Source organism: Mustela nigripes, chromosome 2 (assembly GCF_022355385.1).
Source record: "Mustela nigripes isolate SB6536 chromosome 2, MUSNIG.SB6536, whole genome shotgun sequence".
In the NCBI taxonomy this organism is placed as follows: domain Eukaryota; kingdom Metazoa; phylum Chordata; class Mammalia; order Carnivora; family Mustelidae; genus Mustela; species Mustela nigripes.
In genome coordinates, this window is record NC_081558.1 from 96,657,177 (window position 1) to 96,679,056 (window position 21,880).

Here is a 21,880-nt window from a genome sequence, read left to right on the forward strand (position 1 = left end):
ACTCTGTTCTCCTCTCCATCTCCCCTTGTCCTCCATGCTATTTGTTATGCTCCACAAATAAGTGAAACCATATGATAATTGACTCTCTCTGCTTGACTTATTTCACCCAGCATAATCTCTTCCAGTCCCGTCCATGTTGCTACAAAAGTTGGGTATTCATCCCTTCTGATGGAGGCATAATACTCCATAGTGTAGATGGACCACATCTTCCTTATCCATTCGTCTGTTGAAGGGTATCTTGGTTCTTTCTACAGTTTGACGACCGCGGCCATTGCTGCTATAAACATTGGGGTACAGATGGCCCTTCTTTTCACTACATCTGTATCTTTGGGGTAAATACCCAGTAATGCAATTGCAGGGTCATAGGGAAGCTCTATTTTTAATTTCTTGAGGAATCTCCACACTGTTCTCCAAAGTGGCTGCACCAACTTGCATTCCCACCAACAGTGTAAGAGGGCTCCCCTTTCTCCACATTGTCTCCAACACATGTTGTTTCCTGTCTTGCTAATTTTGGCCATTCTAACTGTTGTAAGGTGGTATCTCAATGTGGTTTTGATTTGAATCTCCCTGATGGCTAGTGATGATGAACATTTTTTCATGTGTCTGATAGCCATTTGTATGTCTTCATTGGAGAAGTGTCTGTTCATATCTTCTGCCCATTTTTTTATATGATTGTCTGTTTAGTGTGTGTTGAGTTTGAGGAGTTCTTTATAGATCCTGGATATCAACCTTTTGTCTGTACTGTCATTTGCAAATATCTTCTCCCATTCCGTGGGTTGCCTCTTTGTTTTGTTGACTGTTTCCTTTGCTGTGCAGAAATTTTTGATCTTGATGAAGTCCCAAAAGTTCATTTTCGCTTTTGTTTCCTTTGCCTTTGGAGACATATCTTGAAAGAAGTTGCTGTACTCTTGAAGATAATTTCACCTTTCTTTTTAGTTTTTTAATATGACTACTAACAAATGTGAAATTACAGATGTGCGTCGAGTGTTGTGTGGGATTTGGGACAACCCAGTGAGTTAGTTACTTTTGTTATTTCAATCTTTTAGATGAAGGAACTGAAGCAGAGAGAGGGAATGTGAGTTGCCTGAGATCACATAGTCAGGAAGTAGTCAGATCAGACTATGAACTCTGGACGCCTTGTGCTAGAGCCCCAACACTGAACTGCAGTAGGGCCCCTCTCTAGGGTCAGGCTGAGCAGGGAGTACTTTGTGGAAAGTGGGTACCACCCCCACAGGTTTGGAGGAGGGCAGAGCCCAGTCTGAGGAGACAGGAAAATGAATCTGGAGGCAGGGGGTTTGGGGTTGACTTAATAAGGGGGTGCTGGCCGAAGCAGGATTGAAGGCAGGGGCAGAGACTGACCCTTCCCTAACACCTGCTCTGCCAAGTCCCCTGCCCTCCAGATCACAAGCTCTCCCTTCCCCCACTGTGCTCGAGCCTCAGGGCTATCATCCGGGCTGTTCCCTCCCCCTTGACCATTCTTATCCCCATAGGCCCATTCTTCTGCCTCCTTTCCTTCACCTTCACTTCCTCATCTCCATAACCAATTCAGATCTCTCAACAACCGAGATCATATGGCACCTGGCACCACCCCCTGCAGGGTATATCTTTCAGACAGATCATTACATTATTTGCATGTGTATTCTATTTTTCAGCTATTCCCTTAGGGAAGGAGCTGCTACTGGTTTTGCCCACTTTCTATACTCAACACCTAGAATAATCTCTGACCTATAGTCACTACCAATAAATATCCATTGAATAAACAATCAAAGCTTCCTGCAACAAAGGGGTTTTACCCATTTTACAGATGAAGAACTTGACCACCAAGTTTAAGAAAGTTTAAGAAAATTGCCCCAGATCCCTGTCCAGGTAAGAGGCTATAGCTGAAGTTTCCTCTGAGCTGATCACTTCAAAGCCACTGTCTCTGGGTGGGAATGCATGGAGATGCTGATACCCCCAGGATAGCCAGAGGCTGATGAGGAGGCCTTCACAACATGCTTGGGCCCTTCCCTAGTCAGTCTTCTCTAGACCCACCTGTATCTGATGATCTTCACCCTCCTTCCTCAGCCTCATTTTCTGTCTAGAACCCTGATGTGTACTGGACCTGCTTACCCCTTTCTCTTGGACTGCCATGCTCAGAGCTTCAGATTTCTAAGTATTTGACCCAGATTTGGCCTTATCCCCCAAACCAGGCTCCAGCTTCCTGAGCTGGGTCCCCATGTCCCCCTTTTCTGGAGCATCTCTGTCCAGTGTCACTGGCTTTTACTGTGACCGTGCATTCATTCAGTCAGTGGGTGGGTCTGCAAGAGCCCATGCTGGGGTGGTGGTTGTGCCCCTCACTCTGTACCCTGAGAGGCTCAGTCTTCTGTCAGAGGGGCCTGCACCCACCTCAGCCCCAAACTAAAGCATCTTGCTTTCAAGACCATTCCTTTCTCCAGGCAAGCAATCTGCTTTGTCTTTGTGCAATTGATTGTAATCAGGGAAAGAACACCTGAGGAAAATAGTCCCTTTCCTAATAGTCAGATTTAAGACTCATGCTTCCATTTGGGGGTAGGAAAAGAATAAATGAAACAAGATGGGATCAGGAGGGAGACAAACCATAAGAGACTCTTAATCTCACAAAACAAACTGAGAGTTGCCAGGGGGAGGAGGGGAGGGAGAGGGTGGTGGGGCTATGGACATTGGGGAGGGTACCTATATCCCTGGGGCTAATAATATGTTTATTTAAAAAAAAAAAAAAAAAGTCTTTTAAAGAAAACAAAACAAAAAGACTCGTGCTTCAGGGCCCGCCTAGGCAGCTCCAATCTGCGTCCTGGGGCCCTGACAGATGTCAGCTGTTCGGTAAATGCATGAGGAAGACATCCCCAGATGAATTCTATGGCACATCCTAGAAGCAAAAACTGAGGAGGAGGAAGAAAGCTTGGCAGGCTTAAGAGAAGCCTTTTGCTGTTGGGGCGAGGGAATCCTCATGCTCAAGAGGAAAGCTCTGGGGAACCTGTAAACAGAAGCGGGGAAGCCTCATCAGGGGCTGGAGAGGGGAGAGACTAGTGCAAGCGCTGGGAAGTGGGAAGGGACTGGCAGAAATCTTCCTGCCTTGTTCTCCGTCACATTGCCAGGGCCAGGAAAGCATCCAGGATAGAGTGAGTACATGGTTAACACGTGTTCAACCTGTGTTCCACAAACAGAATGAATTTCACAGCATGTGTCTTCTGAGATTTTTTTGTTTCAGGTGATGTTCTTAGGTACCTAAAGGGAAAACAAAGGAGGTCAATGGATATGGTAAACTCTTCTATTGCCCACATTAGCATATTCTCTGAGACAAAGTTTCTCAAACTTGACCTGTCTGAACACACTGAGGGTCTCTTAGAAAAACACTGCTGGGCCCTACCTACAGAGTCTCACTGTTCAGTGCGGCTGGGGTAGGGCCTGAGAATCTGCATTTCTGACAGGTTCCTAGGTGTCTCAGCTCAGGTTACCATAACAAAATGCCATAGATTTGGTAGTTTGAACAATAGATGTTTATTTCTCACAGTTTGGAAACTGGGAAGTCCAAGATCAAGGTGCCAGCAGATTTGGCTCTTGGTGAAAACCCACTTCCTGACTTGTGTCCTCACGTGATAGAGAAAAGAGGGTCTCTGGTTTTCATGTTCACTGGGACATTAATCCCAGAGTGCCTGGGTGGCTCAACCGGTTATGCGTCCGACTCCTGATTTCAGCTCAGGTCATGATCTTGTGGTCGTGAGATCCAGCCCCACATCAGACTGCTCAGTGTGGAGTCTGCTTGAGATTCTCTCCCTCTCTCTGTATCCCTCCCCTCCCAATAAACCTTTAAAAAAATAAATAAGGACACTAATCCCAGCAGGGGGGGGGGCACACTCATGGCCTCATCAAAACCTAATTATTTCCCCATAACCTCACCCCCAGATGGCATCACACTGGGAATTAGAGCTTCAACACAGGAATCTGGAGAGGCTACAAACCTTCAGTCTGTAAGCCTAGCTGGGGCCCGTACAGGTGGTCTAGGAACCACACTTTGAGAACCATGGCCCTGTGGAGTCTTGCTAAAAGAAACCTGTTTAACTGCATAAACTGTCTCCGATCATGACCCTGACACCGTTGTTCATTATACCTCCTGCAGGACTGTTTTACAAATCTTGCCGCTGGGAAAGAAGCCTGAAGCAGTCACACTTTCCTGATAGATGGCACGTGAGGGCTCTCATCTCCCCTGGCTGGTCCTGTCCCTCTTCCTCACCCCTGGGAGGGACCTAGCACTCAGAATGCACAATTCCCACTTCACTGAGGGCAGATTAGCTGCCCCAGTGTCCGGTTCCTGCATTAACCTACCAACCCTACAACCTCCATGGGGATTTACAGAATTGGCAGATCAGACCCAGGCTGGAGACAGTAGCTTTCGTTTGCACGAGGGGCTAACTGAAGTAGAGTTTGAATACATGAAAATGAGACCATCAGTTTGAGCTGGAAGTGAAGAGATCTTCCCAGGGTGTCCTCCCAGGGTGGGGAAGGGAGATCTGGTTGGCTTTGTTTAAAGGCTTGGCTTAAGGGGGAAAGCATAAACAGCTGGTCCGAGAAGCTGATTACCCAGCAAAAAATCATAGCTTGCTCCCAGGTACCAGCCATGTCCTCAGTGCACAGTAGGTGTGTTTTCTGTCTCTGTGGATGAGTTTGAATCCTGGACACACACAAGGATTTACATGGTGTGAGCACAAACTGTAAGGACAGTTTCTCAGTCTTGTTTTGGGGATTTGCCCAATTGTTGCTCAAGCAAACTGCAAATGGGGTGGTCTCTTTGACACAAGCTACCTCTCATGGTTCCTGTTCCCCTGTGCTCTGTTGTGTCGCTCTCGACCCGCAAGGACGACAAGAAGCCCCAGTTCAGATGCATCTTCTCTCTTTATTTCCACAAGTCTACACACTTATATACGTTTACATGACCAATCAGCGAGCAGGGTACAGGAGGGAGCGAATCAGGCTGTGCACCTAAATGAACAACTTCGCTAGCAACCAATGCTGTTTACTTCCTCTTTGGGCGTTCCGCTTAGTCTCACGAGGCAATACTAACCTGGCAACTAGCCAGGCGCCATCTTTTAATGGCGGAGGCTGCCCTGGCCAGGGGCCTGCCTCCGACACTGTTGCCCTGAGTCAGCAATTGCTTTTGGCAATTTTGGCCCGGCGGGTGCTTTCGGAGCTGTCCTCATCACCTTCCACAGAAAACACCCCGCCTTTCTCTGGGCCAGTGCGCAAGTACAGGTGCCTTCCTAGGAAGATCGTAGAGAGATCTGCAAATAAGAGCGGTATCTTTGCTTTGGCATGAGATTGGTCTTGGCATTAACCAAAACCACATCTTTCTAAATGTTCCAAAACAGTGACCTGAAGCCGAAGGGCCTTGCGAGTTCCCACCGCAAACCTGATTTGCATGGTTTCAACCCATCTGGTTCAGTTGTTGTCCATTTTCAGAAAAAGATGTTCAGGTTTGACCTGCCCTTCGAATATGTCCTGAGGCCAGGGGCTGTGGAGATCTGTGTGTCTACTATCCTCTGATTTAACACGAGAGATGGCTGTGAAAGTAAAAAAATGGCTTTCTAGACTGCAAGCCACCACAGTAAGGTAGCACAGGCCTCCAGCATGGCACTGGAGGTCTTCAGGAGCCCTGCCCCTCTACTGTCCGCCCCCCCCCCCACCCCGCCTCACCCCAACATGTCTGCCAGGCTCTCTGCTGGAATGTGTCCTGGGATCATCCATACAATCCATACCATTGCTTTATCAAATCCTCATTTTCCTCCAATCTCATCTATCACCCAATTCTCCAATTCCATTGTCAGTGATTTCGTTCTTTTTAGTTCCATACCTGTGTCTTTTCTTTCTGGAATTTTCCCTTGATTCTTTTTCAAACTTGCCTTCCCCTATTTTCTCCCTAATAGCTCCATTTTCTGTAGTTGCTGAAACATGGGTTTTTGATCATTTGTTTTGCCTGCTTTTTCTCTGGCATACAAAGGATTGCCTCCTCTTTGTTTCATAAATTTTAACTCTGAGCTCAAGGCCCACCGGAATTGTCCTGCCCAAGACCTAGGCAGGCTTATCTCTGTTACTAGATTTTGAGGATGTCTTTTTGGGGGGCCTAAAGCCCTGGCAGATGCGCTGTGAAGTTCATTTCTGAGTTCTAGATTTCTATGCTGCCTGGGCTGTGTCCACTTGGAGCCCATGCACATAGAAAGAGCAGGCTTGGGGGTCTAAGGCCTCTGAGGTGACTTGTTTCAGAGCCCTTATGTCTGTCTGAGCCCTTGCCTTAGTGTCCCCATGAGGCGGATGGACTCTCCATTCCTCTCTCCCAGTGGCTTTGAAGCCATGGCTGACAGGGTAGGTCCCAGCCCCTCAGCAGCCATTCACTTTCAACACTCGGGGGCAGCTTTGGGTTTTTATTGGCTTTTTATACCTAAGGACTTCTCTTTCTAATTCTTTTATTTCTGTTTTATTTTGTTATCTTTGTTGCTTTATTTTATGCAGCATCTCAGTCTGTTTGGAAAAGGAAAGGGGTTTTCCTATCTGCTCAGGTTGAAAATATGTGCGTAGCATGGTATACACTTTATTTTAGATCAGTTTACACAGTAACCCTATGATGTAGGTGCTCTCCTCATCCTCACTTTACAGGGGAAGGAGTCAGGATTTGAAAGTTTCACTTATTTTCCTGAAGTCCAGAACATGATCAACCAGAAGTTCCTAGGGCAGGTGTACCACCTGGCCCACCACCACCCCCCCACCAGCCCAGCCTGCAGGACTGCCTCCTGGGAGCCCTCCTTCACTGGTCTCTGTGGCTATCCCCAGCAGAGCTGGTCACTAGCAGGCTGCCAGCTCAGCCCCACCCACACTCATGCCAGAGCTTTCTCACAGTCTCCCTGCTGCAGATGGGCTTCTCCCCGGCTCGGGTGCTTTCCATCTTGCCCTGGCCTGTCTGAACACCCCTCCTCAATCTCCCCCCTCGAGTACACTTTGGGAATTCTGAGTCAGAGTTAGGGCTAAGGGATGAGGATGGAGGGGAGGGGTGTTTTCCAGACTTGGCAGCACACTGGCTAGAGGGGCAGGGGTAAAGAGGGAGAGAGTCTAAAGCCATGCCCAGGGTTCTGGCCTGAGGCCTGAGGACAAATCTACAGTCAGATGAGGAGCATTTGCTGAGGCAGGGACACTGCACAGGGCCAGGGGTAAGGGGGGAGCTGGAGCAGGGGAGGTGTTGGGCTCCATGCTGGACACAGTGAGCCTGAGTGCCTTAGCATGTCAGATGGGCCACGTGGGGGCAATTTGACATGCAAGTCTGTCACTCAGGAGCTAAGTGTCTGCTTCAGACCCTGAAGTGGCAGTGAGTGTGTGAGCTTAGCCACTGGTTGTACGTAAAACAAACACACAAGAGGCCGAATGTGGAAGCTGAGTGGGGTCCGCATGATGTGGAACTCCCAGCATACACTCCTTGAGATCAGACACCACGTCATTTCTTGTCATTTCTCTTGCTTTATCTTCTACAGGTGCCAGAGACAGGGCTAGCCCTCATCCTGCAGAGGGTTGTGGGGAGGATCCCATAGCCTAAGGAATAGGGAAGCACGGTCCAGGATTGATTGTCCTTATGACTACCATCCTGCTCCCCTTGTCCCACACCCCATACCGCCTGCCACCTCACTTCCAAATCTGTCCCTGTGCCTTGTCTCCAGGCCTCACCTTTCCCAGCCTCGCCTGACCCCTCCCGCTCTGTGTCTCTCCTCCTTCCTAACTCTCAGAGTAGATATCCTTTAAAGGGGCCACACTGCAAGTTCAGAGCTCTTTTTCTAGGAAATCCAGTATTTTGAATGGAGCTTTCCAACCTGAGATAGATTTCCCTCCCACCCAGGAGGGACTGACACTTTAAAGGCTATTTGGACCCACCAACCAGTTAGCAGCCTGATTTCTGCCTCCCCTCTCATGGGAGGCTTCCATGGCCCCTGACTTACCCTGGAGTGCCAGCAGCCTCCCCACTCAGGCCCCGTTTAGCATTGTCCCTGCTAAACACATGTCCCTGGGTCACAGGTCTCTGGTCAGTTGCTGGCTGAACAGCAGCTGCAGCCACCCACCCTGGGAACAGCTGCAGGTGTTCAGGGAGAAGGGTGTGTCTGACCCAGTGGAGGCCCTGGCCATCGCCTCAGAGGATGGCACTGGACATGCTTGGTGCCAGCTTTGTCCGCCAGTGATTCATGAACAGGCAGGAATTAAAGTTCTTCTCTCTACCTCGCCCCCACCCCGGAAAGGTCACATTGCCTAATTTCCTTCTTTCATGGTTGAGCCATTGCACTGACACATTTATTTTTGCAGCCTCCTGGCTTGATCATTTTTCAATTACAGTTTGTCCCTCCAATTCTGGCAGAGGGCTAATGTGGGTCTCTTCCCCATCATAGATCCACATTAGTGAAACCCTAACTAGGCATTTCCCTTAGCTGCCTTCATAGATTACCTGGTGTGGGAAGTCTGCAGGCGTAAGCCTATTCTGAGCTCAAAGCCTCTTGAGATGCCCAAGCGGGAGCTACCCGAGGAAGCTCCCTAGTGTTCCTGCCTGGGAGTCCTCGCTCAGGCTGCTCCCCTCCCAGAAGCCCTCCCTTTTGACCCTGGAGAATATAAATCTTGCCATCTTTATGAACCATATTAAAAGGAGATATAATGTATCCCCTTTCAAATTGCCAGGAGTATATATTTTGTTAATAATGCGGTAAGAGTACAACTCACAAGCACTCTTACAGTCTATAGGCAAGAGAATTAATAGGCACAAATTTTTACAGGAAACAAACAAATAAACCTAGCAGTGTGTATCAATAGCCTTCAAAATACCTTCAACCTGGGCACCTGGGTGGTTCAGATGGTTAAGTGGGCTGCCTTTGGGTCAGGTCATGATCCTGGGATCCTGGGATCATGCCCTGCATCAGGCTCCCTGCTTAGCAGGGTGCCTGCTTTTCCTCTCCCTCTTCCATTCTCTCCACTTGGGCTCCCTGGTTTTACCTTTCTGTCAAATAAATAAATAAAATCTTAAAAAAAAAATACCTTCAACCTTTGGCCCAATAATTCTACTACCATGAATCTTTCCCAAGGATATAATCAGAAATGCAGACAAATATTTATGCATAAAGAAATACAGTATTATGTTATAGTATCTTTTATATTGTTGTTACATAATTAATACCTGATAATAAGGGAATATTTAAATATAATTTAGTATTGCCATTACTATGTAGCCACCAAAACTGAAGTTGGTAAAGGCATTTTAATCTTGACATTAAGTGAATCAAGCAAACTTTTAAATTGTAGACCCAGTATGGTCAAATTGACCTTCCCCCACAGTTTTTCACAGGATGCTTATAGGAATGCTATAATAGAAAAGTTCCATTTTCCAACAAGGTTGGGAAGTTATTACAGGTATAAACTTTGAGGCTACTGGAAGCCTGGATATGCAAATGAAATGGGAAATTAAAAAAAAAAAGCTAGGCTCTATATATAGGGTCACTGTTTTTATGCAGGGCATCCTGGGGGCTGCTACTCATGAAGCACATTTCAGAAAACCTGGGTGGGGGCACACCTAGGAAAAGATTGACATGTTGAGAGGGGCCATAGCTACTATTAGTCATGGAATGATTTTATTTCTTCCTTGAACTTTTTTGAATTGCCCTATAAAATGTCGTAACTGTCATGAGAGGAAGCGAGCCATAGGTTCAATCTCTGCCCAGAGTCAGCAGGTGTGGAATGCTGGAGAGTCAGCCAGCATACAGATTCAAGATGGCAGTCATGCCCGAGAGGAGAGCTGCAGAGAGAGGGCTGTGGAGGCCAGGACAGGGGAGCCGCCCAGGATTGCCTGGTTGACTGTCGTGTTCTGCTACATTAGAAAGGGCATGGGGTGCAGTCAGGCCATGGCACTACCACCTGTTCCTAGCCCACCCTGGGACTGGGCAGAGATATCTCTATGCCTCAGAGACCCTCCCCAGGATGTGAGCCATCTTCCAGGTTCTGAAATATGCTGTCTGCGTATTCTTTATTGCAGACGTCAAGTCCAAGGTGCATTGGATGGGCCTGCTTGGATTTGATGCCTCCTTCTTAGTTCCCCACTCTTTTACTACCCCTAGACTTTGTCTCCAGGGCTTCCTTTGTACCATCGCACAACACTGGGTCAGCCTAAGAGCCTGCCTCCAGGCCAACCTCTGGCCTCAGGCCTGTAGCCAGAGGGCTATAAACTTGGTTAGGACCTCAGAAACAGGTACTGAGCTGTATGTGCAAGGAGGTGTAACAGGATTTGGGAAATACTTGCTTGACACCACCTGATTACCTTCCAGGGGCCCCTAAAATATTCATCAGGCTTTATCAGGCTAATGGGCTTCAAAAAGAGCAATTTTCTGAGACATGAGACAGGACAATATAAAAAGAACATTAAGGGAAAAATTCCTATTCCAAAATGAAAAGGAAAAGATCATTTAGCATCCCTGTTGGTGTTATCTATTCATGAGAAACAGCACATTTAATCCAGAATGGGATGTAGGGAGGGCTCTGATACCCTCACCTGAGGGTCACCTTCATACAGAACTCATCTGTCTCCACTGACAAAGATGGTGGGGGCAATGGAGACAAGGATGCAGATGAGAGACATTTCAGAGGTGGACTCCACAAGGTGCAGAGGGATTTGAGGGAGAGGGGGGTGTGGAGAATGTTGAACATGACTCCCAAGGCACTGGCTTAAGGACTTAGAGAAGGGGCACCATTCTCCAACGTGACCACCTTCCTGTCTCCCTTCCCAAGGCCCACTTGGTTTCTCTTTTGTCTTGGTTTCCATTTTCCATTTGGACCATGCTGTGGGAGCTCAGCTCCTTGAGGTCAGGGGTTATGACTCCATTCTAGCCCCCAGTGTCCCTACCCATCCATTAAAGTTGGGTTTTGGCTTCCAGCCCTAAGACCAGGAATCCTGGGCACAAAAGTTGGGAGAGGCCATAAGTGTGAGAATGTTCTGCACCTATCCAGATGAGGAGGACTATTTATGGTCCTTCTCTGTCTCCCTACATCCTCCAAAGCAGGATGTATGTGAGTCCCCTCAGGAAGACCGTCTTTCTCAGAATGTATTTTGCTCAAGTTGAAGGGGCCATGAGGTTACTCCTTGGTTGCTCCTAGAGACAAAGGAATCAGGAGTTCCTACTCTTCTGCATTCCATCCTCCTTCCTTGTCCCCTGTTCTTTGCCTTCTCTCTTGCTCCTTTCTAGCCCCTAATTCTCTTCCATTTTCATTTTTCTCTTTCCCTTCCTCCTTCCTTTCTCTATTCCCACCTTCATTTCTACTTTTAATCTAGTATCTTTCTTTTTCTAGCCCCCCTATCCCCAAGTTTAGGAAAATAATTTCAATTTAACTTTTTTCTTTACTAAAGAACTAAGAAAAATTTTATGCAAAGAAAATTTAAGCTGTCACCCACCCTGTCCACCAAGACCTTGTCAGACTCAACAGCTGCTAATTATGTGACCAAGATGCCCATACTCAAATACTTGTCTGATGATTGGACTCTCTGCTATTCCTCTACCCCATGGTTTGCCCCATCAAGTTTGATGTGAGCTTTTCTAACCTCAGTTACATCAACCATTATGTGCATTGAGTTTTTTGCAATAAAAAATTTTGACCCAAAAATGTCTTCTCTCCCTTTCATAATTAGAATAAAAGCCTGTTTGATGTTTTATTGTATATTCAATTTTAAGTGTTGGTTCTCTTTCTTTTCATTAGATATGTGATAAAGAATGGCATTACTACGTCATCAATGTGGAGTTTCCCATAGTTACCTTGTACATGGATGGAGCAACATATGAACCCTATCTGGTGACCAACGATTGGCCCATTCATCCATCTCACATAGCCATGCAACTTACAGTCGGCGCTTGTTGGCAAGGTAACTGCGTCAAGCCCTTCTCCTTGGCCCATCTGTGTACAATCCATGAAAGGTACTGAGAGAGAGAAGGAAAAAAGCAAGTGATGTGAGAATTAGCCTAGAAAATTTACTACCCCTTACTAATAAAACGGGACCTATAAAAATAAGGATTAATCCAGACACTAAACTTGTGTAACAATGAAGCCCCTGGGACCAGATTTTGATTTTAGATCAACACAAGCAGTTTCATGATTGCCTCTAAATTGCTGGTGACTTTTACTGTTCTGGAACCTTCTCTGATTTCAGACTGGGGCTGTGCAGATAAAAGGCTGAATGTAGAATCCCATATTAAAATTGCTATTTGATTCTGTTGAGTGTTAATCCATAGCCAAAAATCCCCCTCTATCCCCACACAAGTCGTCCAAGCCCCCACTCCTCTGCTCTGGGAGTTTACAAATATGGAGGGCTGTGGGGGGTGGTGTGGGGAGGCCTCTGTCAAGTTCAGCTCAGCTCTGAGCCCCTTCCCCACTCACTAAGGGCAGAGGGTTCTTACTGCCTTTCCACTAGAAGCTCTCTGCTCCCTCCTCAGTTTCTTTGCTGCTGCCTCTCCTCCAATTCCCAAACTAGAAGGCTAATCTACCCTTTGCAACCAGGAAAACCAGCTCTTTTAACATACATTTAACCTTTCTGCCTTTCACTCAGTTCTGTTGGAGACTTTGTTTTTGCTCCCTTAAAAGGTAGGGTGCTAGGTGTCTGGGTGGCTCAGTTAGTTAAGCTTCTGCCCTCAGCTTAGGTCATGATCCCAGGATCCTGGGATCAAGTCCCACATCAGGTTCCCTGCTCAGCAGGGAGCCTGCTTCTCCCCCTCCCTCCACCCCTTTCCCCCAGCTTATGCTCAATCTTCCTCTCTCAAATACATAAATAAAATCTTTTAAAAAAATTTAAAAAAGTAGGGCACTTTGAAATACCAATGCAATCACAGAGGGGAAGAAAAATGCTCCCCAAATACACAGATTACTACTCCGAGATGACCCAACCTCATGGTAACCGACTCAACATCTGACATAGGTCACATGATACTAAGAAGTTCATTGGACATATCAATAGAACTTGATAAGAACTTTATCAGTATTGCAGAATTCCCCAGGAATTCAGAAAAGGGAAACTGTCATCTGGTGAGAGTTCATGAAACTAATGAGTGTAGCAAGCCACTGATCCAGAGATGGCACAGGAATCATTAGTCACTGAACACAGTCGGACCAGAGTGCTGGCTCTCTCCTATGGCTCAGTGCCCCTGCTGGACAGCACAGCCAGCCTGTGGACATTCTGGGACATGGCCTGGATACCACCCATCCAGTGACTGCCTCATTATGAACCTCACTATGACTCCTCCTTTAGAGGCCCTCAGAGACCACACTCAGATCCCCGTCCCTCCAGCCTGCAATGGAAACCTGCCCCCACCTCTACAAGGCCAGTTATAGGCACTGTTGCCCAGTTGCATGTCTTCTGGGCGGGAAAACAGTCCCACCAAAATAAAAAGTACTTTTATAAAGAATTTAGATGACCTCCTCTTTGAATCAGTTAGCATAGGCTAAGTTGTGCTGCAGTGACAATCAAGCCCCAGGTACTTAAGATAGTTCAGTCTGTATTCACTGCAGATCCTTAAGGGCTCTTCTCTTCTCCTTCAGTCTGAGACCCAAGCAGACAGAGAAGCCCTGTTGCTTCGTACTGAGAAAGAGAAAAAAGAAAACATGATGAATGGCACATGAGCTCTTACAGCTTTCATCCACCAGTGACACTGATCATTTTCACTTTCATTTTATTGGCCTAAGCAATTCAGACGTCCACAACTAACTCCAGGAAAGAAGGAAAGTAAAAATCTACAATGTGTCTGGAAGGAAAAAAAAAAATAAGCAAACTGTTTTATGAATAATACTGATAAGCACCATGGCCTATCCGCTTAGTCACAGATATTTGACTGTCCTTCCCACATAAAAAATACAACCACCCTTCCCTAAATGAGGCAACCCCAATCTCCCCCTGCTGTGGGCTCCAGGCTCAGTGTCCAGATTCTCTGAGTGATTCCTGCTGACTTCTCCCTCAGTCTGAGAGGCATAGATGGCCCTCTTCCTCAGGACCAGATGTGACTCCACTCCATCTGGATACCTGTACACCAATAGGAAGAAATATTTGCTCCCACCACAACCACCATCCCCTACACACACACACACACACACACACACACACACTTTAAGAGCCAGGGCTGCGAGGAGGCCCTTCACATACCTGGGTATTCGTAGTCCTGTGAGAAAGAGCCAGGAGTCCCAGCTTGTAGATAAAGAACGTCAGGCTTTCAGAGGTGAAGGAGCCGACCCGAGGTCACCCAGCCAAACCTGCCTGACCCCAAGTCTTTAGAGCCTGTGTTCTCCTCATTGTGGCTGGTTGCTCATTTTGTTGATGGAACTATGTGTTTGGGAAAACACAGGAGCTGATGTGGAAAACTTCAGACACATCTGTCCACTCTGGAATCAAAAACCCACAGCCACCCTGCATTCCCCTTGCTAATCCCTGGCTGCCCACTTCCTTAAGTGACCCTCCACAGAACCAAGAAAAAGGGTTTAAGTTTTAGAGTCAGAAAATTTGGAATGTGAGTCAAACCCGCATCCTGCCACATCCTCGCTGTATGGACCCAGCAGAATCTGCAGCTTCCCAGAGCAACTACTCTCTCATCTATAGAACCTCCCTTGTCCTTGTAAGGAAAAGGTGATAGTTAAACGAGGCCTGTTTAGCATGTTTCACTGGAATAAATGTATCTATCCATTGGAAAACACCTGCTGGTCCCCTCCCCCATCCCCTCTTTGCTCCTTGCACTTGAGCCCCCACGGCAGGCGGTATGCAGATCGGGTATGCTCTGGCTTCCGTGATTCCAGCCTCCTGTGGGTCCCTGTGTGCACAGACGTTTCTTCCCTTCCTCAGGATGGACCCTCCCACATGGACCCTGCTCAGCCAGGTCCATCTGCAGGTCAGAGGGAAGGTCCGTGAGGCGGGAGAATAGCCAGTCAGAAGACGAGTATTGGAACATGACCCTTGTCGTGTAGGCGGGACCCTGACCACACTATCTTTCAGGCCATGGAGATTTGGGTCTCTTCCCCAAGAGGAAAGGTGATATACTGGCACATTTTCAGCATAGGAGACAGTCCTTAAGAAGCTTGAAACTTGAGCTTTCTAGGATAGGTGAGAGTTCAGCAGGAAAATAAGGAATCTTCACAGAAACGTGGGCACAGTCAATGTCACTGTGAGGTACAGGGACTGGGATGGGTGCAGAAGAGGCTGGGAAGAGGAGTGGCAACCTGTCGTGACTGTAAGATGCCAGACGGCCTCCTGAAGGAGCTTGGGTTCGCATCAAGATTCATCCTCCTTGGAGCCATGCTTTGTCTTGGAAGAACACGTTAGAAGCCCTTTCTGCAGGCTGCAGGACTGTGAAATCGACAGCCCACGATGCAGCCGTTACTGGGCACATTGCTAACTTTCTGAAATCCACTTACATGCATATTCTAAGCCTGCTGGGCGAGGCTCTAATTGCCTCTGGGCCTGCGATTGTGGGGAGCTTTTTAGGTGCTTCTGAGGTTGGCAAGGAAATGAGTTCCCATTTGTGAAATTTCCAATTGGGGTTTCACAATGGGGATAGAAAATAATTTGATAGCATCTGCTTGTTGGATGCTCTCGGGCCCAGGCTCCAGCTCTGTGGCTGGGCAGTCTCCGCAGCCCCAATTAGCCTGCTGTGTCCTGTTGGTGAATCTGAAAGCCAGAGTAATCAGTGGAACATCATTTTCACTGGTAGTTTTTCTAGTAATTAAGAAAAGAAAAAGAGAGACTTCATTTACACTTAAGAAATGTTGCCAGTATCGCCTCCAGCATGTATCTTAATCATAGAGAAAGGCTTTTGCAGCGAGGATGGACCTCGCAGGGTAGAAGGGTCCTCTTCCCCTCTGCGGCCAATGCATACTGCCCTGCCTTCCCTTCTGTGCTCTCAGGATGGCATCACACCCTCTCAGTGCCGAGCTCTGTGTGGGCCAACTCAGAAACTGCTGCCTTTAGGGAAATTTCAGGTTCCTTGTCCCTCTCTGGGCCTTGTCAGGGGAGAAGATCATTTAAAAGACGAATTAATTTGCCCTTTTCTTTACATGTCCTATTCATCCATTTCTAACAACAAAAATCCAAGTTCTGCTGATGTATTACAAAAGTTGTATCCTCACACCTGCTTTGCCCCTGGATTTCTAAACTGGGCCCGCCTACATGGGGACTGGGAGGCAGCTGTCCCATGACCATGTCAGACCAGGACCTTAGGGAGCCCCCGGGGTTTCAGGGTGGTGCCCCAGCAGGTAGGATTCTGGGCCACCTCTCCCCTGACACCACAACTGAGACCTCTCTGCGTGTTGCATCGAAGTGGCTAACCAGGTTTCAGAAACACGACTCTTGGCATGCCGTCAAGAAGCCACCATCTTGCTCCCTCCCTCATCCTTACTACTCTTGCTAGATCTCACTGCAGGCTTCCCTACCTGTCACCCGTCCACAGCAACCACCTCATCCCTACTTCTTCTAGAGACTCTCCTCCACTCCAGACCTTAGCTTTCCTAGAGCATCCAGCTTTGCTGCTCCTGACTAGGACACTATCTTCATCTTGGACAAGACCTTTCTACCCTAGGTCCTGGTCTTGCTGAGTCCTACCCACTACTTAATAAATAAAGCCACAGGAGGGAGAGAAAAGGATGGTTCTAAAAATTAGAACTTCTTGTTAAAGGGCAGATAGAGAACTCCCACTGTGACCATTGGGAGGAGTCAAGGCAAAAAATAGGGATGGTCACAAGTGTTGATAAAAAGGCAGAAATAACCTTGCAAGTTTCAATAATCAATAGCATGTCATCTTCTGACAGAGGGGAATTGGAGCCACATGTGGTCCTGAGATCTGGTGCACGTTTCCAGGTCATCTTGTCGCCAGACACTAAAATTAGTGCAGGGACTTGGAGTACATGCCTTCACTTAATCAGCTTGGTCTAATTTAGTACAAGTTATCTTAATAAAGTCTGTGTTGAAATTATTCTACATCCCTAGGGTCTCTGCTGCTGGAAGAAAGAGGCATGTGCTAACCTAGTCTGCCTTAGAGTCAGGTGGACATTTCCCAGGGAGGACTTCGGGAAGCTCCAGTCCCACAGGATGCCCCTTCCAAAAGGAGGCCATGGTCAAGTTTGGGAAACCGCCTCATTTATCCCCATACCCGCCTGGAGGAGAATCACAGGGCTCGTTAGTTTATTAAAAGCTCTCCAGAGCCCACCAATCAAGCAGTCTGTTGGATCTTACTTAACCCTTGTTTCTCAGTCCTGTTTCACCATGGAACTCGCTCCTTTTGAGACAGTGTTCTTGGAGCACTCTGTGGGACATATCTTGTTGAAGGTGCCAATGCAGCTCTCCATCCCCTGCTCAGCTGTAGTTTACAGAAGGCAAGGATTGTCTGCTCTCCCAGATTCTACTCTCCTCACCTTTCTCTCTACTCCAGTATGTCAGTAGAGAAGGTCAGTCGCTAATGTTCGTTGGATTATATCCCATATTTGAAGCTGTTTTGACAAAGGTATGTGGTTTGTGGTCTAACACACGGGAATGACTAACAAGGTGTCTCTTGGTATTAACCATGTCAGAAAAATCAAGAAAAGATTGTTCTAGGCCCTGTTAATTTGACATGAAGGTATATTAGTTTAAAGAAGACACAGATGAAGTCTGCTTTAAAATTCATGGCTGGAACACAGTATAACTGAATTGTAATTCTAATTTTGTATCTTATTCTGAAGATAATATCAATTAGAAAATTTGACAAGGATCTTGGAGCAAAAACAGTGTTGTTTCAAGTTCTCTGAGAGAAGCACTTGGGCGGGGGGAGCCACTGAAGGGAAAGATAGAGAAAACTCACATCATGTGATCTCATGTTTGAGTCCCTTGGTTCACACTGCCCCTACAACTAGATGCCATTCTTGAGTTCCTACACCCTGTGGAGCTAAGTGCATGCCTTCCCCTTTCATAACCCTATTGCCTGGATAAAAATGGGATCCCCACTCTGCAGATGAGAAAACTGAGAGGGGAGAGAAGTGCCTTGCTAAGGGCCACACAGATTTGGATTTGCACCCAGGTCTCTGCCACCAGACCCTGACCCTCGCTTGCACCTTCTACACCACCTCCGCTTCTAGAGACGATGGATGGCCTGGTGACATTGCATATTCAAGTACAGAAGACCAGAGGATTCTGGAATCTGGAGTCAAATCACTTGAGTGAACCCCCAGGGCATTTTTTCCCACAGACTGGACAAAGTCAAGCTAAGTCCTAAAGGTAACTAAGACCCATCATGGTCCAATATAGGGAGGGTTGAGTTTGGAGCTAGAAGAAGAGGATTCCAGACCTCCCCTATGGCTCTGGTCCTTTGAAAAATGCCTTGCCTTTCTAGTCCTCAGTTCTTCATCTGGAGGATGAAGAGGGAATCTCCTGGGTGATATATGAGGACCCTTTGCAACTCCATGAATTCACGTCCCTGACCCCACAGAGATGATTTTTGGGGTCACGCCTTGGAACATGCCACATAGGAGACATCTGCTGGAAAGACTGGAGAGATAGACATGGAAGGGGTTGAGAAAGCCTACTATGAATGGTTATGGTCAGCTGTAAGGGCAGATGGTATGCCTCCACAAGTCCCCTGTAGCCTACAGCTGCAGCCCTGGGGCCGTGCAGACAGTTCTGAAGCTCTAGCCCTGGGGATCTGTTACACACTTCACTTAGCCTTCACGTTCGATGGGTGTCTCCATCACCAAAATGAGGAAATGAGGGAAAACAAGATTTCAGACTGTCTCACCATTTGCATTGCTCAAACTGGATACCCAACCATCCATGAAATTGTGTTCATTGACGGGCATCCCCATCAACAAGCCAGACACCGAGCAGCATTCAACGCCAGCAAGAGGAAATGCGGCACCCACTCGGGAATGACAGTGGGAAGGGAAGGAGCAACAGCATCCCACACACACTTCCTGGAGCAGGGAGACAGCACCCTCACACCATGCAGGTCTTCTACTTAGACTTAGAGGGAAGTAGTTCAAAAGCTACTGAGGTGGGTGGGCCCCACCTCTCAGTTGAAGGAAAGTTTCAGGGGAGTTCAGTCCCAGTACAAATTCTAGCTCAGAGCAATTGCTGCCAAAGCCCTTCTGTGTCCACAGAACCCAGTGTAACTGGATATTCTTCCCCAGGGTTGTGTCAGTCCCAACCTGTCCCCATCTTCATGAAGCAGCCCAATTATGACATCCTTTGAGGAATCCTCTTCGAACCCTCCCGGCCCCATCTGTCGGACAGCGTGCAGGTCAAAGCCTTGTAAGTGAGCCAGACCTGGGTCTGAATCTGGGCTTCGCTAATTCCTGGCTGTGTAGCTGTGGGCAAGTTATCAAACTCTGAAAACATCATCTGGAAAAGGAGTTAGGAGTCTAGCACATAGGAATCTGAATTCACAAAGAAAAATTGTGTTTTCCACACCCATCTTAGTTTCACTTTGAACCCTTCTTCTGTCTGAGCGGGGGAGATTTGACCTTGGCAAATTGGAAATTGTTCCATTTCCCTGGTGCCAGCTGATTTCAGGGCTGTTTATGTGGGACTAGGGTGTTGGGGGGCATCCAGGCACCGTCCTGTGCCGAGGTCCATGGAAACGGCGCTCAACTCTTTGGTCCTGTCACTAAGGGATTTATGGGGCCGGAAACTCTCTCAGTATTTCCTTGTCTTACTTAGAGACACAAAAATATGTTCCTGCTTCTCATGCTTTCTCTGTAAGACCATCTGCAGGCCATCCGCCTATCTGTCCAGATGTGACAGGCCAGCATCCCCTCCAGCATCGTGCTCCACAGCCAAGGCTCAGACCAGGTGACTGGCTTCAGGGGCTCACTCTGCACCTCTATGTCCTTACCCCCTCCACTACCTCCCTGCCAGCCCCCCAACTAGAGGGTGACATTTTCCTGTCTGCGGGAAGCCAGAGTTTCTTCTTCTACTCTTCCCCAAATGTGGATCCATACCGAGATTTCCCCACCCTCCTAGGGTTCCAGATATGTGTCTAAAGGCAGGATAAGATGGGAGAAATCCTCAGGAAAAATCAAAACAATAGAGGCTAAGGTCTCAAACATACTATCCTGCCACTGAAGTATTAAATAAAATTGCATGTGAAAGAGTTTACCATGTTTTAAGGGCCTCAGAGATAATGGCTATTATTTTTCTGCTCTGATCTGTTGGACACCTCATCTGTACCATTTGTTTGGAATCAGTCATGCCCTGCCTTAGATCATCTATTGCACTGGTAATTTACTCTTATATTTTTATTTTCCCAGAGTCTGTACTTTATTCTCCCAACTATATATAAGTTCCTAGAGAGCATGGTCTACATCTTATAATAGCTGAATCTAACAGAAGGCTGGGCTTTCAGCAAACACTCTAGAAACATGTGCAGATCTAGCCTTGGAAACCCAAAATCACATTCGTAAACATGTAGAGAAAGTTCTTTGTGTAAGAAATCAGGATATGTTTTTTTTTTTTCTTGAAATAATTCATGAGGAGCATATTTGTGTCTAAAGGTTAACAGAGTATCCATGTGGTTTATGAAGACACCCCAGATATTAAAAAGAAAGAGATTTTCAATGTATCTATTATTTTTTAAATCCTGCATCCCAGCCACCCCTGAGTGCAAATATATTTCAAATTTTATGCTGGCCTCCTATTGCAAAGTGCTAATTGAATCAATTTCCTGGAGCTGTACCATTAATACATAGAGTACATCACAGAGCTGGGATCCTTGAATCAAAAGTACAGAACATGAATGTCTTGTGGAGAGAAAACGGTGTGTAGGAAAATGTCTTAGCATCCGAGAGAGTCGTGAAGTTTGGTCTTTGGTCTTTAAATATGGAGTTGCAGAGTGTGCCCTTGAGATGGCTAGAGGACAAACCACAGAGGGCTTCTGGTCATTCTCACCCTGGCTCAGGCCGGCCAGTACTCCTGGATGCCCCAGGTGGCCCCGCATGCCCGAGGGGCCCACACATCACCACTTCTTACTTGTGAGGCCTCGGGCCACTTACCTCTCTCTCAGGCTGAGTTTACTCCATTCTAACTACAGAAAAAGTACCTCCATCCCAAGAGTTAGGTAAGGTTCAGTAAGATGATGTCTGTGGAGGACTTGGCACCGTGTTGGAGACGTAGTGCATACCCAGTAAATGGTAGTTTCTACATCTGCTGCTCTAAGGGGACACGTGGTGGACAAAGCAGGGAAACAATGGCCCATTGAATGTCCTGAGTGGCAGCTCCACCATGCACACCCACGTTCATACCCTTCTTTCTATAGGTCAGTGGAAGTGCCCGTTTGCTGGGGCAGGAACAGGCTAATGGCACTGAGGGGTACTTTACCTATGGGGTCTTTGAGGACCTGGACTAGAAGGCCTGAGATGGGTTCCCCCTCACTCTCAGGTCATTGCCACATCAGGGCATTTCTCAAAGGCAAATCTGTTTGGAGTTCCCTGTGGACCAAGTACTTTGATAGAATCTTCTTTCATTTTCAAAGTGCTGGTGTTTTTGGTGGCAGAGAACAACAGTGTGAGTCAAAATGGCTTAAACCGTGAAGGTGGGTGATTGACTCCTTCGGCTGAGGATGTGCTGTGGTAGCGCAGTGAGGAGGTCCTCCTCTGCTAGGACTCTCCCGGCCCTGCCCTCCTTCATGCATCACCTTGGTTGGCCCTGGTCTGCCTACAAGATGGCTGCCGCAGCTCCAAGCCTTCCTTCTTCACATAATCCCATCCAGGGAAGAGGGCGAGAGTGGGTTCTAGAAAGTTTCTGGAGAGAAAAATGGAGGCTCTTTTCCCAAAGGCTGCTGGTTAATTTCTTCTCTCATCTCATTGGCCTAAACTTGGT

The 21,880-nt window shown here is 47.3% G+C and overlaps 1 protein-coding gene across 1 annotated transcript in view; it reads left to right on the top strand.

Annotated features, from left to right (window-relative positions):
• CLSTN2 (calsyntenin 2) overlaps positions 1-21,880 on the top strand; it is a 602,866-nt gene that overhangs the window by 551,049 nt on the left and 29,937 nt on the right. The window contains exon 9 of the mRNA XM_059391040.1: positions 11,770-11,932. Within this exon, the coding sequence (XP_059247023.1) occupies positions 11,770-11,932 (163 nt within the window). The remainder of the gene's footprint in view (positions 1-11,769; positions 11,933-21,880) is intronic.